Genomic DNA, 14,515 nt, shown 5'->3' with positions numbered 1-14,515 from the left:
CCCCCGCCGCAACCCTTGACATATCAGCATTAATGACAAGTCTCGATGTACTTTCAGTTGGTTTATTATGTTTTCGGCTGTCTCCCATACAACCTAACAAAATCAAAGCATCACTATACTATTAATGCTTGTCCATTTCAATGATGACCTTGGCTCACAGTCCCATTCCTTACAAACTTTGCAGCTCAGCTGCAATCCATGCTTTCCTCTAATGACTAAATGTGCAAAAAGATCAAGTGTGACCGTGTGTCGATGTTTGTGTCACTGAATCCTAACATTGTATGTTCGCCTTCCTGTGCCACTATCATTGTTGCTAGGCAAACATGCATCTATGATGTGAAACCACATGCAAGGAGCTCATTAAGACAATTAAGAAGAATTAAACAATTTAATTTCACTTGACAGCTTATTGTCGAGACAAGATAATTCAATAAAGATTCTTGGTTTTCAACTCGCTTAGGCGAAGGAGTACATGTAAATTAGCTAATCCTCGGAGATAATCAAAAATAGTAGCAAAGCTAAGAGCTATTAAACAACAATCCAAATCTAGTATCCATAATAATTCTTAAAAATTAGTTTGGGAAAGTTTGATTCGTGCTTCATTCCAGGGATTAGCTCTTCTACATTTTTCTCTTTTGATTTCTAAATATAACCCAAATTTAAAAATATTTCGCTATATTTTATATGGAAATACCGCTGCAACTTCTTTATTTTCCATCTCTTGTCCATCAACTTTGTATGACCACAATTTGAATGCCCTTTTCAGAACCTATGTCAGCAACATAGCGGGCCTAGGTTCATCTTATTGAACCACTCTAATCTTAGTGTGTTGGGGGGACTTTTCTACTTCATCTCTCCACGGTGTCTCTCGTGGCCTCCTCATCGAGTAAGCTTATGATGCAGTGTACTCTCCCTTCCATCAGTCCTTGTGAGTTTATGATGTCTCTAATCTCTCTTTGCCACCTAGGCTTGGCAAGTTATCTTGGTCAAAACCACCCCAACCCAAATCTTGCTTAAATTACCTACGCAACACTTAAATCTGTAATTTTATGTGTCTACCATGCGAGCATAAACTTTAAAACATTACTAATATGATACCTTCATTAGATATTATTATAGATGTTTAAAATATTTCATATTTTTCATAGGCATACGTTTTTTTTTTTAAAAAGGCTTTCTTCATCCTTAATTACCAGGTGGCAACTTTGAACTACTCTCTCCATTTTCCGCTTGAAGCTCCCATGATTCCCATACCTCTATCCGCATGATCCCTCTTTCTTCTCTATATATCTGCTTCCTAATGGTTATCCTGTCTTCGAAATAGTCTCAAAATGATTTCTTTTTTTTTTTTTTCATTAAAATGTCTGTTTTTTTTTCTATCGCATAATAGTTCTAACATAATGATGAAGTTTGCAAATTTTTGCATTATTATCTCTATTTTCATCACTTCCACTTAATTTTTTGCTAGTACCTGCACCTAATGCAAGAAACACTTGGGTTTTACTAGTAATATGGAGAGGCTCTTTTCTAGATTGCTCTCTTTAGTGTTTTTGATAGTTCAGATGTAATGGTAAAGTTCGTGAATTTGCAATATTTTTTCTTGAGTTGCCTCTTTTACCTCTTTGAGTTATTGCCAGTATATCTTGTTGCATTTGAACGCATAAATTTTGACTTGTAATATTGGAAGAAAATATTATAGATTTCTTCATCTTCATCAAACTGTATGGTTTGATCTGCCGTGTTCATATATGCATTAATTTAAATGTCATTAAGACCATCTTGACCAAGAAATTCAGTTCACACCGAGCCTGAACACGTACTTTGTTCAGGTAAGGATCAAAATTTTTTTGTTCTTGTTTTAATGCTGAAATAGAAACGTCTGTTGTAATGAAATAATTTGAGGAAAAGGCTATTAAGTACTACTATATTTGTATCATCGTTATAGATTCTTTTTTTGCTTTTGGTTTCTCAGATATGCTTCTTCCTCTAGCCTTTTTCATTCTGGAGTTTAGCATTAATTATGTTTTGCCTTATCACTAGTCTCATCATCATTATCCATATCACAAGTTTACATTATTTGTTAGGCTTTTTGGTAGTTGAATGAGTTTTATCAGGTATCCATTGTTACAGATGAAGTTTTTTTTTTTTTTCTTCTAATATTTTGGCTGGTGCGGCTCTTAGTGGTTTTATCTTTTATCTGATCTTCTTTCCAGGTGATTGAGGGATGATTCTTAATGGTTGCATGGCAACTTCTGGACGCATGTCACTGAAACCTAGGCCTTTGGAGGCAACGTCGCCCTCTTTTTCTGTATACCCCTCTCTTAATTCTACACTTACAACACATTCGAGATTTAAAAATTGGTGTGGCGAGTCTCAACATTCTCGAGGTTTTCATTTAAGCGGTATGCATTTATGTGTTTGAATTACTATCTTCTTTCCCAATAGTTTTGAGCGTGTTTGTTATGAGCCTGTTAATTTTCTCATGTTTTTAAAACTCCCAAGTTATTGATTCCATTCTTCAAATTTCTTCACACAAGTATTGAGAATCAAGTAAAAAAAAAAAGCATTGAGAATTTGAGATTTCTTTGTTCTTGTTATGTTTGAGACTTTCTTTATGGAGGTTCCTAATGAGTTGGTAACAACATAATCAAATGATCTTATCAAACTTAGAAATGTTCAGAGGTTAATCGATAGTGAAATGCTTTTGTCTAAACTTTTAACATTCAGGTTTCGTTTGGGACAGCTTTTTTACTGCTTCTTAAAGCAACTTTTTAATACAAATATTAAAATTTTGTACTAAAAAATTGCTTTAAGAAATAGTAAAAAAATCGTCCCAAACAAATCCTCAACGTAGGAAAGCCTTCCTTTCTTCTTCTTTGCATTGCTGTTTACTTCTATCCTATGTCTGAATATCTATATGTTAGGTCAATAAAGACGATGCTTATTGCTTCATGTAATATTCACTGATTTCCAATGGCAGGAGCACTTCTTAAAATCACCGTCTCAAATGCTTCAACATCTGTTTTAACTGGATGTCCTGGCAGCTTTACATTCCCAAGAACATTGCCCTCTGCTCCCCGAAAATGCCTCCGAGGAAACTTGATGGCCCCGAGAGCATCAAAGGATGTTCCTACGAGCTACCGCTACCCCCCGATGACTAAAAAGCCGAGATGGTGGTGGAGAACACTAGCATGCATACCCTATCTCATGCCTCTTCATGAGACATGGATGTACGCTGAAACTGCATACCATCTTCACCCTTTCCTGGAGGATTTTGAGTTACTGACCTACCCTTTCTTAAGGTTCATAGGGTCCCTCCCAGGCTGGTTCTTAATGGCCTATTTCTTTGTAGCTTATCTTGGGGTAGTAAGAAGGAAGGAGTGGCCTCACTTCTTCAGGTTCCATGTGGTCATGGGAATGCTTCTTGAGATCTCCCTTCAAGTTATCGGCACGATAAGCCGGTGGATGCCTCTCGCAATTTACTGGGGCAAGATTGGAATGCACTTCTGGACTGCCATTGCCTTCGCCTACCTCTTCACTGTGCTCGAGTGTATTCGTTGTGCGCTTGCAGGTATGTATGCTGATGTGCCTTTTGCCTCTGATGCAGCTTACATTCAGATCCCATATGATTAAGGTGCAAGATTTTGTTTAAACTCTTTGTGTTAACTTCCTTTCTTTGGAATTTTTTTCTCATCAGAACTTTGTTTCAGCATTTTGTGAGGGATATGTAAGATGAATATTATCAGAACTTTGTTTCAGAGTTTTTCTGCTCTATGTAAGATGAATTTGGTCGTAAGAATGTTCCACTATTGTGTTTAACTTATTAGTAAGAGGGATTTGCATAATTATGTTAGGATATTTGATATATTTTCTATTAGAATGGGATTAATTTTATTACATGTATTTTTAATTTCTCACACAACATGTTATCTCTTAATAATTATTAGGATCATGAGCAAAAGATATATAAGAATTTTAAATTTTTTAGGCATTTTATTGCAATTAAAATAATCACATGTAAATTTTTTGAGGAATTTTGATTGTCTTCACTAGGTTTTTTTTATGTATTTTGAAATTTATTTAAATCTAATGAATTTGAAATGCATGACCTTGCGAATTTTTGCGTGGCTATATTGTTGTGCTCTTTTGACCTTTTCTTTTTGTCAACTATGGCATTGTCGGCCGCATCTCCATTATTAACAAAATAAATAAATATAAATTTTCATTATATTTGAGTTATACAATCAAACAACTTAGTTTAAAATTGTATTATAATTTCTTTGGTTAAGCTAAATAGTCTTCTTATTGGAAGTTGTGCATTTTTTAAGTATGATAAGCAATAAATTATAAAATTTTTGGTCTATAGGTCTATTCATCTATAGAAGTAAATTATTTATTTATTTTGATTGAGTAAAAATCTATTATATGATTAAAAATTCAAATTATCTCAATTTTTACAAATGATCAAAATTGTTGCGTCCTCCTGGAATATTCTAGGTGGTAGAGAAATATAAAGTTTAATGTCTTAGTTTTGTACAAAGATTCAGAATGCAATTAGATAAAAGAGTGAGGGTGCATCATTTATAATAGACATTAAATTTTTTATGTGAAAAACTCTTGAAAAGTGAGAAAAATCACGAGGTCTGTCCTAGTTTGATGAAACCAGTAGTATTTGCAGTTGATTACAAATGAGGCCCTTTTTTGAGGGGAAGGCCTTGGCTTGATGTAACAAATATACATCATATGTAGTGCATTACATGGTGGGAATAGGAAGAATCACTGTTAACATATTTGTTTGGTTGGAAGGATCATAGTCGATGAGCGACTGAGGACGGAAAGATCATTATTTGGAGACGGAGGTCAGAAGGTTCGTAGTCGGCGGGTGAAGGAGGTCGAGAGAATCGTAGTCGACGGGCGACAAAGGTTCGAAAATTATTGTTGGACAACAAAGGTCAGAAGGATCATAGTCGGCGAGCGACGGAGGTTAGAAGGACTGTAGTCTGCGGGTGTCGGAGGTCATAAAAACCATTGTCTTGCGACGGATGTCAGAAAGACCATTGTCTAGTGATGGAGGTCAGAAAGATCGTAGTTAGTGGACGACGAATGTCAGAAGGATGGCGTTAGATAGAAGTCTGGTGATGGATAGAAGTTTGGCGTCGAATAGAAATCCGACGACTGGTGGAAGTTCAACAAAGGGTGGAAGTCCGACGACGTGTAGAAGTCCGATGATTGACAGAAAATTGGCGACGGGTAAAATTTTTGCGTCGGGTAGAAGTTCGACGAAAGTCCGGTGATAGGTAAAAGTCTTGTGACGAGCGAAAGTTCGACAATGGGTAGAAGTCTGACAAAATTCTGACAACTGGTAGAAATTCGGTGATGGGTGGATATCCAGTGTCAGGTAGAAATTCAGTGACAGTTGGAAGTCCGGCATCTGGTAGAATTCTGCCGACAGGTGGAAGTCCTACGTCGAGTAGAAATTCGAAGACGGGCGGAAGTTCGGCGTTGGGTAGAAATCCAGCAACGGGCCAAAGTATGGCGCCAGTTGGTGGCTGGGAAAATCCAGTGTCAGTTGGTGGTTGGGAAGAAAATCGGTGTCCGTCGGTAGCTGGGCGAAAGTCCGGCATCGGGTAGAATCCGACGACAGGCACAAGCCCCACGTTGGTGAGTGGCTGAGGAGGAGTTTGATGGTAATAGCTCTTGCTTATCTTCTTGTTTGGGCTCCCTTTCTCATCCCCCTTAGGCCCCCTTCCATGAGGAATGAGGGGTATATTTATAGTTTTTTGTGAGTGGTATGACGAGTAAATATGAGGAAGATAAAGGGTAAATGTGGAGTGATTTGAATAAACGGTTGATGTTGAATCCCTTGATAATGGTGCGTTTATTAAACATTTGAATGTTTTAATGATATTAGAATTTGACAATCTTAGGCTTGTTGGATTCCTCACGTCGAGCCGATTGATTCGACTATAAGAATGTCACGTTTGAAAACCGTTTGATAATTTAAATTATCGTTTAAACCTTCTAATTGTGCTACGGGTCTTTGATTTCGACTCATTTGGGCTTGGATTGAGTCGAATTTGGTGTCATTGGGTTCATATTTCTTAGACGTTCAGTTCAACTATAAGTTTGCTGAAATTAGAGTTCATATGTTGTTTGATTTAATTTTTGAAGTTTCCAACTTTATATTGCCTCGAGATTTGTGCCCCATTAAGTTAATTTTTTAATGATATATCAGTTGCCCCCTTTTTTCGAACGTCGAAGCCTGCATAGTCCGAAAATATATATCACATCATTTTAAATTGCATGAATCACAAAAAATGCTCAAAAATTGTGTTCCAAAAAATATAAATTTGCTCAAACTTGATAGCTTTATTGAGTTTCGAAAGTGGAAAAATTGAATCTGAAACATCAAAAAGTAATTCTGGTGACCCAAAAAATGTTCGATCTGGATTATCTGGGCCAAATCACCTGCTGCAGTAACTATGCTACAGTAACAGTCTGCTACAACGACGACTTGATACAGTGCGTCAGCGATTTGCTACAGTCCGTCGTCTACAATGTTGTTGTTATAGTGCTACTGCTACAGTAAATTTTGCAAAGTAAATCCCACTATATAAATATCAATTTTATTTCGCATTTGCATGAATGGATGCTACAATGCGGATAGTTATAGTGCCGCTAAAAACAAATTCTTTGGGCCCCACATGCTTCTTTATTTTTTAATAAAGGAATTCCAAAAAATTACATAAGGGGTTCCAAAACATTTTTAGAAAATTCTAGAATAAGTTCGAAAAAATTTAAACATATTTGGAGGTAAATTTCCCCCCTAATTTCAAATCATTTTCCCCCCATTTTCGTCCTATAAATACCTCCCCTTGGGGCAAGGAAAAAATTACTTCTTTGATTCTTCTCCTTTCTCCCTCTAACTTTCTTATAATTGAGGCCTTCCACATTTTTTTTGTATGGGGCCCCGCATGCTTCTTTCTTGTGTAGATTTTTTCCTCTCCCTTTCTCCCACACTTTCCTTCTTACTTTAGAAGCTTTCCATTATTTTTAGTCAGTGTCATCCCTTACCTACATTCCGTGCCCCTCTTTAGTTTAGAAGGAAAATTTTCCTTCTTTATTCTCTTTTCCTCTGTCTTTTTTTTTACAATAGAGGAATTCCACTATCTGAGATAAGCAGCCTCACCTATCAAGCCCAGTACCCCTCTTTTGTGTAGTAGAAGCTTTTGGCCTCCTTCCTTTTTTCTCTTATGTGTTATTCTTCTTATATTAGAGACATTCTACTATTTGAAATATGTGACATCACCTATTAATCTTTAGTGCCTCTCTTTTATGTAGAATTATATTTTTTATCCTACCTTTTTCTTCTCATGTGTTATTCTTCTTACAGTAGAGACATTCCGCTATTTGGGATAGGTGACATCCCCTATCAAGCTTTATGCCCATCTTTTGTGTAGAAGAAGCCACGATGAGTTTATTCTTTCAATAGATAATCGTTGATAAAAGAAGATCAACTGCCTATTGCATGCAATAGTGATTTGAGAAGATCTGACAATAGTAGTATCCGGGAGGAGAATCATTGATTGTTGGTGTACGAGAAGAATTTTGATGTTGTTTGAGCAAAATTCTGACTGTGATTGACGATCGTGCTAAAATCTGATGCCGATCGATGGTTGGGTGGAGAGTTGAAGGAGATAATTGGAGACTCTAATAATAGCAGTTAAACGAGAAGTCGATGATGGCTGATATGAAGTAAGTAACCATCGATAGACAATAGACGAAGTGCCGATGATTGCGGTGGTCTAGTTGCATTCTTCTAAGGTAATATGCATCCATATTGACGTCTGCAGACATCAAATATCCCTGATTGAAGGGGTCGAAGTAGTGTGCTATGTTAGTGGTCTAGGGACACACTAATAGTATCAATATTGAGTAGAGGCATGATGATGATCAGGTTATAATCTTTCTTTGAAGAAAAAAATATAAGAGATGCTTCAATGTGTAATAGAGAAGAGGTCAATAGATCCACCAAGGATATTTAACCTTTTTGAAGTTATTTTTTGCTTAATGACGTTAACTTGTACAGATGATGCTGATATATTTCTTCTAGTGTGAATAAATGTATACTTGGATTTGATGTTGAATCTATGTAACATCAATGATGTTTAATATGATGTATAAATTATTATATGAGCTCGATGCTTGTTTTTTATTTGAAATGAACTTGTCCCCAAGAGGAAGCTAAATTATTTATACATCTTTGAGACATACTTTGATATATTGCCCCCCATATTTTTTTAGACTGTTAAGATCTTTATATGAGTGATGACTTTATCAATCACTTACGGATGCATGAGTTATATGAGGTTGTATATCAAAGCATTGCTTGATGACGTTAACCTATATAACAGAGGTCGAGAGAATCTATCAAGGATGTATTACCTTTCTAAGATTATATATCAAAGTACTACTCGATGATGTTAATCTATATGAAAGAGGTTGAGAAAATCCACTAAGGATGTATGATTTATCCTAGGTTTTATGTCAGAGCGTAGCGTTGCTCGATAATGTTAATCTATATGAAAGAGGTTGAGAGAATATACCAAAAATATATGACATATATGAAATTTTATGTCAGAGCGTTGCTCGATGAAATTAACTTTTATGAAATGAGTCGAGAGAATCCATCAAAGATGTAGGACCTATCCGAGATTGTATGTCAGATTACTGCTCGATGACGTTAACCTATATATAAGAGGTCGAGAAAATCTACCAAGGATGTATGACCTATATGAGGTTTTATGTCATAGTGTCGCTCAATAAAGTTAACCTATATGGAAGAGTTCTAAAGAATCCACAAGGATGTATGACCTATTCGAGGTTGTATGTCATTGCGCTACTCGATAACATTAATATTTATGGAGGAGGTCAAAAGGAACACCCCTAGGATCAATTTTGCCTTAATTGGGAGGGGGCGAATGTTGCGTTTATCCTGAATCAAAGGTGAAGAATGATCTATCTTTATATCATCAATTTCTTTTCTAAGTCAAGATTAAGACCTTACGTAAGGAGTAGAAGTCAAACTATGAACTGTATAAAGCTTGAAATTTATTGGAAGCATTATTGCGTTTGTTAGAAATTTTATTATCCAATATATCATCTTAGACATTAGAAGAGTTAGAGGAATCTTTTTAACCACGGCTGTAGTCAAGGTTGCCCCCCAGACCACATTTAATTATCATGAAATTGATGCAGTAATTGCTGATGCCAGAACATTGACACGAACAACTTTTTGAGGCTAGAGTAAAAAATTAGCCCCCTAGTTGAGAACCTCGTTCCCATAAACGGCGCTAAATAATTATGTCCAGGAATATTCGCGGTTATAGAGAAATATAAAGTTTAACGTCTTTGCTTTGTACGAAATCTAGCATGAAAAGAGATAAGCGAGTGAGGGTGCAACATTTATAAGAAATACCAAATTTTTAATGTGAAAACCCTCGAAAAGGGTCAGTGGGCAACAGAGGTCGGAAAAATCATGCCAATGGGCAACGGAGATCGAAAGGATCATTATCTGGCGACAGAGGTTAGAAGGACTGCTCTAGGTAGAAGTCCGACGATGGATAGAAGTTTGGCGTTGGAAAGAAATCTGGCGAAGGGTATAAATCTGATGATGGACAAAAAAACTTGCATTGGGTGAAAGTTCTTCGTCAGGTAGAAATTCGAAAAAAGTTCGGTGACAATAGAAGTTCGGCGACGAGCAGAAGTTCGGCATTTGATAGAAGTCTGACAAAAATCTCATGTTGGGCAGAAGTTTGGCGAAGGACGGATTTCCGGCGTCGGGTAGAAATCCGGCGACGGCTGAAAGTCTGGTGTCGGGTAGAATTCCGGTGATGGACAGAAGTCTCACGACGGGCGGAAGTCCGACTTCAAGTAAAAATCCGGCCACGGGTGGAAATTTAGCGTCGAGTAGAAATCTAATGATGAGCCAAAGTCTGGCGTTAGTTAGCAGCCGGGCAGAAATTCGACATCTGTCGATAACTAGGCGAAAGTCTGACATCCCATAGAAATTTGGCGACGGGCGAAAGTCCAACATCGGTAAGTGGTCGGGAGGTGGTCGAGGAGGAGTTTAGTGGCAAGAAAACTTTTACTTATCTTCTTGCTTGGGCTCCCTTTCTTCTCCCCTTTGGCCCCCTACCATAAGGAATAAGGGGTCTATTTATAGTTTTCTGACAGTGGCATGACCAGTAAATAATAGGAAGATAAAGGTTAAATTGGGAGTGGTTTAAATGGACGACCGATGTTAAATCCCTTAATCATGGTGTGTTTATTGGAGATTTGAATGTCTTAATGATATCATAATTTAGTGATATTTCGCTTGTTAGATTCGTCTCGTCGAGCCGCTCAATTTGACTATAAGCATGTCACATTTGGAAAATGTTTGATAATCCAAATTATGGTTTAAACCTTCCAAATGCGCTTCGGTTCTTTGATTTGGACTCATTTAGGCTCACATTGAGTTGAATTTGGTGTCGTTGTGTTCGTATTTCTGAGACGTTCAATTTGACTGTAAGTTTACTGAAATCGGAGTTCAGATGTTCTTCGATTTAATTTTTGGATGTTTCAACATTATTTTGCCTCGAGATTAGTGCCCAATCAAGGTAATTTTTTTTATAATATATCAAAAATGATTTTTGATGGTTTGAAAAACTCATTTTAGCCTTTTGATTATTTATATGAGAATTTAGAGCATTTGACGGAATGATTAGTTTTGATTCTTATTTAAATAATGAAGAGATTGAATTATTATTTTAAGTAGTCGGATACTTATTTGATGATTAAAAAATTAGTTAATCACTACTATCCTTTTCTCTATTTTATATTTCTAATTTCTCAAAAAAAAAAATCATCGTTAGTAATAAGATTTATATCATAATTTTTATAAATGGCCAAATGCATGACGAACAAATTTCCCCCATCGCAGCGGCCGCCGGCGCCGGCGATCCCACTCCGTCTCTGCGCCGCTGCATCGCCCTTCTCCGATCACACAGTTCCCTCCCCCACCTCCGCCAAACACACGCTCATGCCCTCCGGACCGGCATCCCTCTCTTCCATCCTCTCCTAGCCAAACACCTCATCTTCTCCCTTATCTCCCTCCCTTCCCCTCCCCTCTCCTACGCCGAGCTCCTCTTCTCACTCCTTCCCAACCCTAATATCTTCACCCTCAACACCATGATCCGTGGCTACGCCGAAAGCCCTCACCCCTTACCCGCCCTCCTCCTCCACCGCCGTATGAACGCTGCTTCCCTTCCTCCTGACTCCCATACCTACCCTTTCCTCCTAAAGGCATGCGCTCGCCTCCTCGACCTTCGGCATGGTGAGTCTGTTCACTCGCTTTCTGTTAAAAACGCCCATACTTCCTCTGTTTTCGTGCAGAACTCGCTCCTGCATTTCTATGGAGCTTGCGGGCTTTTCGAATCTGCCCACCAGGTGTTCGAGGAAATGCCCGTTAGAAATCTTGTTACTTGGAACTCTGTTATCAATGGCTTCGCGTTGAACGGCAGGCCAAACGAGGCGCTCACGCTCTTCCAACAGGTAGGTAGAAACAATTTAATAAGCTCATTTCACTGAGCTTTATATCCATTATCTTTATGATAATTCATATGTTAACATATTAAATTATTTTTTTGAAGGTGCTTAGCAATGACAGTATATGGTAGGAACAGTGTACCATTACTCAGATTTATTCACATATATTTTTAAAAAATATCATGTATATTATTGATAGAAATCATCAAATTATCACAATTTTAAATTATATTATAAAATTATAAATCCTTTTTCATGAAATTAGAGTCATCAATCCAAAATTTTCTATGTAATTAATCATTATGAACTTGGCTGTTGGCTAATAACAAATAACACAAATAATTTGTTTTAGCTCATAGTTAATAAACCAAGCTAACTAAGGCCCAGATCATTCATATATATTCATTCATCTCATTAATGGCTATCAGGTATTGGATGAAGAAAATGTAGTGAAGCCAGATGGATTCACCATGGTTAGCCTTCTCACCGCCTGTGCTGAGCTCGGCGCTCTCGCACTAGGCCGGCGGGTTCACTTATACATCATTAAGTCTGGTCTGTATCAGAATTCACATATAGGGAATGCTCTTATCGACCTATACTCCAAATCCGGTGTGGCTGTGGATGCTTGCAAGGTTTTTGATGAGATGCCTGATAGAACAGTTGTCTCATGGACCTCCCTGATTGTTGGCCTAGCGGTAAACGGTTTCGGCAAAGAAGCTCTCAAATTCTTTGATGAAATGGAGATTGGCAAGTTGAAGCCAACCGAGATCACTCTGGTCGGAGTTCTCTATGCTTGCAGCCATTGTGGCCTGGTTGACCAAGGTTTCAGATACTTCAACCAGATGAAAGATGATTATGGGATAGTCCCCAGAATTGAGCACTATGGATGCATGGTGGATCTCCTCGGACGTGCCGGGCTAGTCAATAAAGCTCATGACTTCATTCTCAACATGCCATTGGAGCCCAATGCGGTTATATGGAGGACTCTGCTTGGTGCTTGTGCAATGCACAAGCGAGTCGGACTTGGCGAGGTTGCTTGGTCTCGGCTCATCAAACTTGATCCAGGGCACAGCGGCGACTATGTTCTGCTATCGAATCTGTATGCCGGTGGAAGCCGATGGACTGAAGTGCAGAAGCTGAGGAGGAGCATGATCAAAGGAGGGGTGAAGAAGACTCCTGGGCACAGCCTTTTGGAGCTGGGAAACAAGGTTTATGATTTTGTGATGGGAGACCAATCGAATCCTGAGACCGATTTGATATATGAGAAGCTCGAAGAGATTGCGAAGCGATTGAGAAAAGAAGGATATGTTGCTCGGACGACGAATGTGCTGGCTGATATACAGGAGGAGGAGAAGGAGACGGCTCTGTGTTATCATAGTGAGAGATTGGCAATTGCGTTTGGATTGATGAAATCTGCTCCAGGTGCTGCTATAAGGATAGTGAAGAATTTGAGAGTTTGTGAGGATTGTCACTTGGCTATTAAGCTTATTTCAAAAGTTTATGAGCGGGAGATTGTTGTGAGGGATAGAAGCAGATTTCATCATTTTAGAGACGGAATTTGCACTTGTAAAGATTACTGGTAGCAAAGAGCAATTGCTTTGCTTGAGTTTGTCATTACTGATTTGTTTCGGGTGACTACATCTTGGGGTTAAGCAACTCAAAGCTAGCTCGTGAGCCAGCTCGAGATTGATTTGATAACGAGCTCACAAGTTAAGCTTATCAAATAACGAACTCCAAGTTCAAATTTTATTAGGCTCAGCTTATGATCTTGTGAGGAATGTTGTAGCAGCCAAAGCTTTTTTCGCATGAGAAAATCAACATGGGACTTTTTTCTTTCCTTACAAAAGATGCTGGTATTTGAGAAAAGCTCATATTCTTAAAAAAAAAAAAAAAAAGGCTACCATTTTTATTCATAAGGCTAGAGCCTTTCTCATTAAAAAAAAAAAAAAAAAAACTTAGGCAATATCATGTCTAAGCCTTCTTTGATGTTTTTCCAGCAATATTACGAGCTGGCTTGCAAGCCCACTTTTATTATCACGCGTTGTGCTTGAGTTTGGCTTGAGTTCGAGCTTCTGATTTGGCTGTCAAGCTGAGCTCATGTTCGGCATGGCTCAAGCTCGTCTAGACTCACTTACACTCCTCGGTACATCTATTTATAAAAAATAGTTGTATTGCTGTTATAGGAAAAAGTAAATTTTATATGTTTTTAGTGGCCAGTTTGCTATTTTTTTTTTCCTTTATAAATGAATGTAGTTGAAAATTGAGTAATAAAATAATATTCAAATAAAAATATGATAGGTAACGATTTGTAAAATAAAGCTTTCTCAAACACATCCTATATAAAGAAGCAAAAATAGTGAACCAGACAGTCATAATAAATTTCAGCTGCTCTAAAGTTTTAGTGCATAACTTGTTTCAATGATCTCTTTAACTGGCAGTAAACTTTCCTGAAGGACTGTACATTAAGGGGCTGTTTGGTTTCTTGGCATCCTAATTTAATTATGCTTAAATCTACCTAAATAAAAATTTGGGAATTTTGTATCTCACTATACTGATAAATTGTATTTATTAAATTCAATATTTATAAATTTCTATCATTCATACGTGATTTAATGAATTTAAGAATTTTTGTTCTACTAAATTTTAATTCCTAAAATAAATATTCAAACAATTTATAAGATTTAATTGTTAAGTGTGAAGTATAGTTTTATTAGCTATCTTGAATAATATTTGATTTTGATTTTCCAATCTTGGTGAGTTCAAATATAAGATTCATTTACCCTTGATTTTTAAAGATGACTTCATAACTCTATTTTTTTCAATATAATCGATAAATACCTTAATTAATTCACACTTGATTTTTCAAAATGGTGGCTACATAACTCAAGTTTTATTCATACTTAGGTTTCGTTTAGAATAGCTTTTT

At 37.3% G+C, this 14,515-nt stretch overlaps 2 protein-coding genes across 2 annotated transcripts; both read left to right on the top strand.

The window, feature by feature from the left end:
- Positions 1-2,193: 2,193 nt before the first annotated feature.
- LOC110115358 (protein TIC 20-I, chloroplastic) lies at positions 2,194-3,858 on the top strand. Its single transcript, XM_020848581.2, has 2 exons — positions 2,194-2,402; positions 2,981-3,858. Exons 1-2 carry the CDS (start codon positions 2,225-2,227, stop codon positions 3,631-3,633), a joined length of 831 nt encoding a protein of 276 aa, XP_020704240.1. The 5' UTR covers positions 2,194-2,224; the 3' UTR covers positions 3,634-3,858.
- Positions 3,859-10,927: 7,069 nt separating this feature from the next.
- LOC110115351 (pentatricopeptide repeat-containing protein At4g21065) lies at positions 10,928-13,435 on the top strand. Its single transcript, XM_020848570.2, has 2 exons — positions 10,928-11,595; positions 12,018-13,435. Exons 1-2 carry the CDS (start codon positions 10,954-10,956, stop codon positions 13,170-13,172), a joined length of 1,797 nt encoding a protein of 598 aa, XP_020704229.1. The 5' UTR covers positions 10,928-10,953; the 3' UTR covers positions 13,173-13,435.
- The last annotated feature ends 1,080 nt before the right edge of the window (positions 13,436-14,515 follow it).

Source organism: Dendrobium catenatum, unplaced genomic scaffold (genome assembly GCF_001605985.2).
Source record: "Dendrobium catenatum unplaced genomic scaffold, ASM160598v2 fragScaff_scaffold_817, whole genome shotgun sequence".
NCBI lineage: Eukaryota > Viridiplantae > Streptophyta > Magnoliopsida > Asparagales > Orchidaceae > Dendrobium > Dendrobium catenatum.
The sequence above is the reverse complement of the archived record's forward strand: the minus strand, read 5'-3'. Positions and strand labels throughout refer to the sequence as shown.

Bases quoted from the DNA above. Each gene is read 5' to 3' on its own strand.
- LOC110115358 (XM_020848581.2), top strand. From the start codon at position 2,225: ATGATTCTTAATGGTTGCATGGCAACTTCTGGACGCATGTCACTGAAA. The intron at 2,403-2,980 runs GTATGCATTTAT...TTCCAATGGCAG, and splicing joins TCGAGGTTTTCATTTAAGCG to GAGCACTTCTTAAAATCACC.
- LOC110115351 (XM_020848570.2), top strand. From the start codon at position 10,954: ATGCATGACGAACAAATTTCCCCCATCGCAGCGGCCGCCGGCGCCGGC. The intron at 11,596-12,017 runs GTAGGTAGAAAC...AATGGCTATCAG, and splicing joins CGCTCACGCTCTTCCAACAG to GTATTGGATGAAGAAAATGT.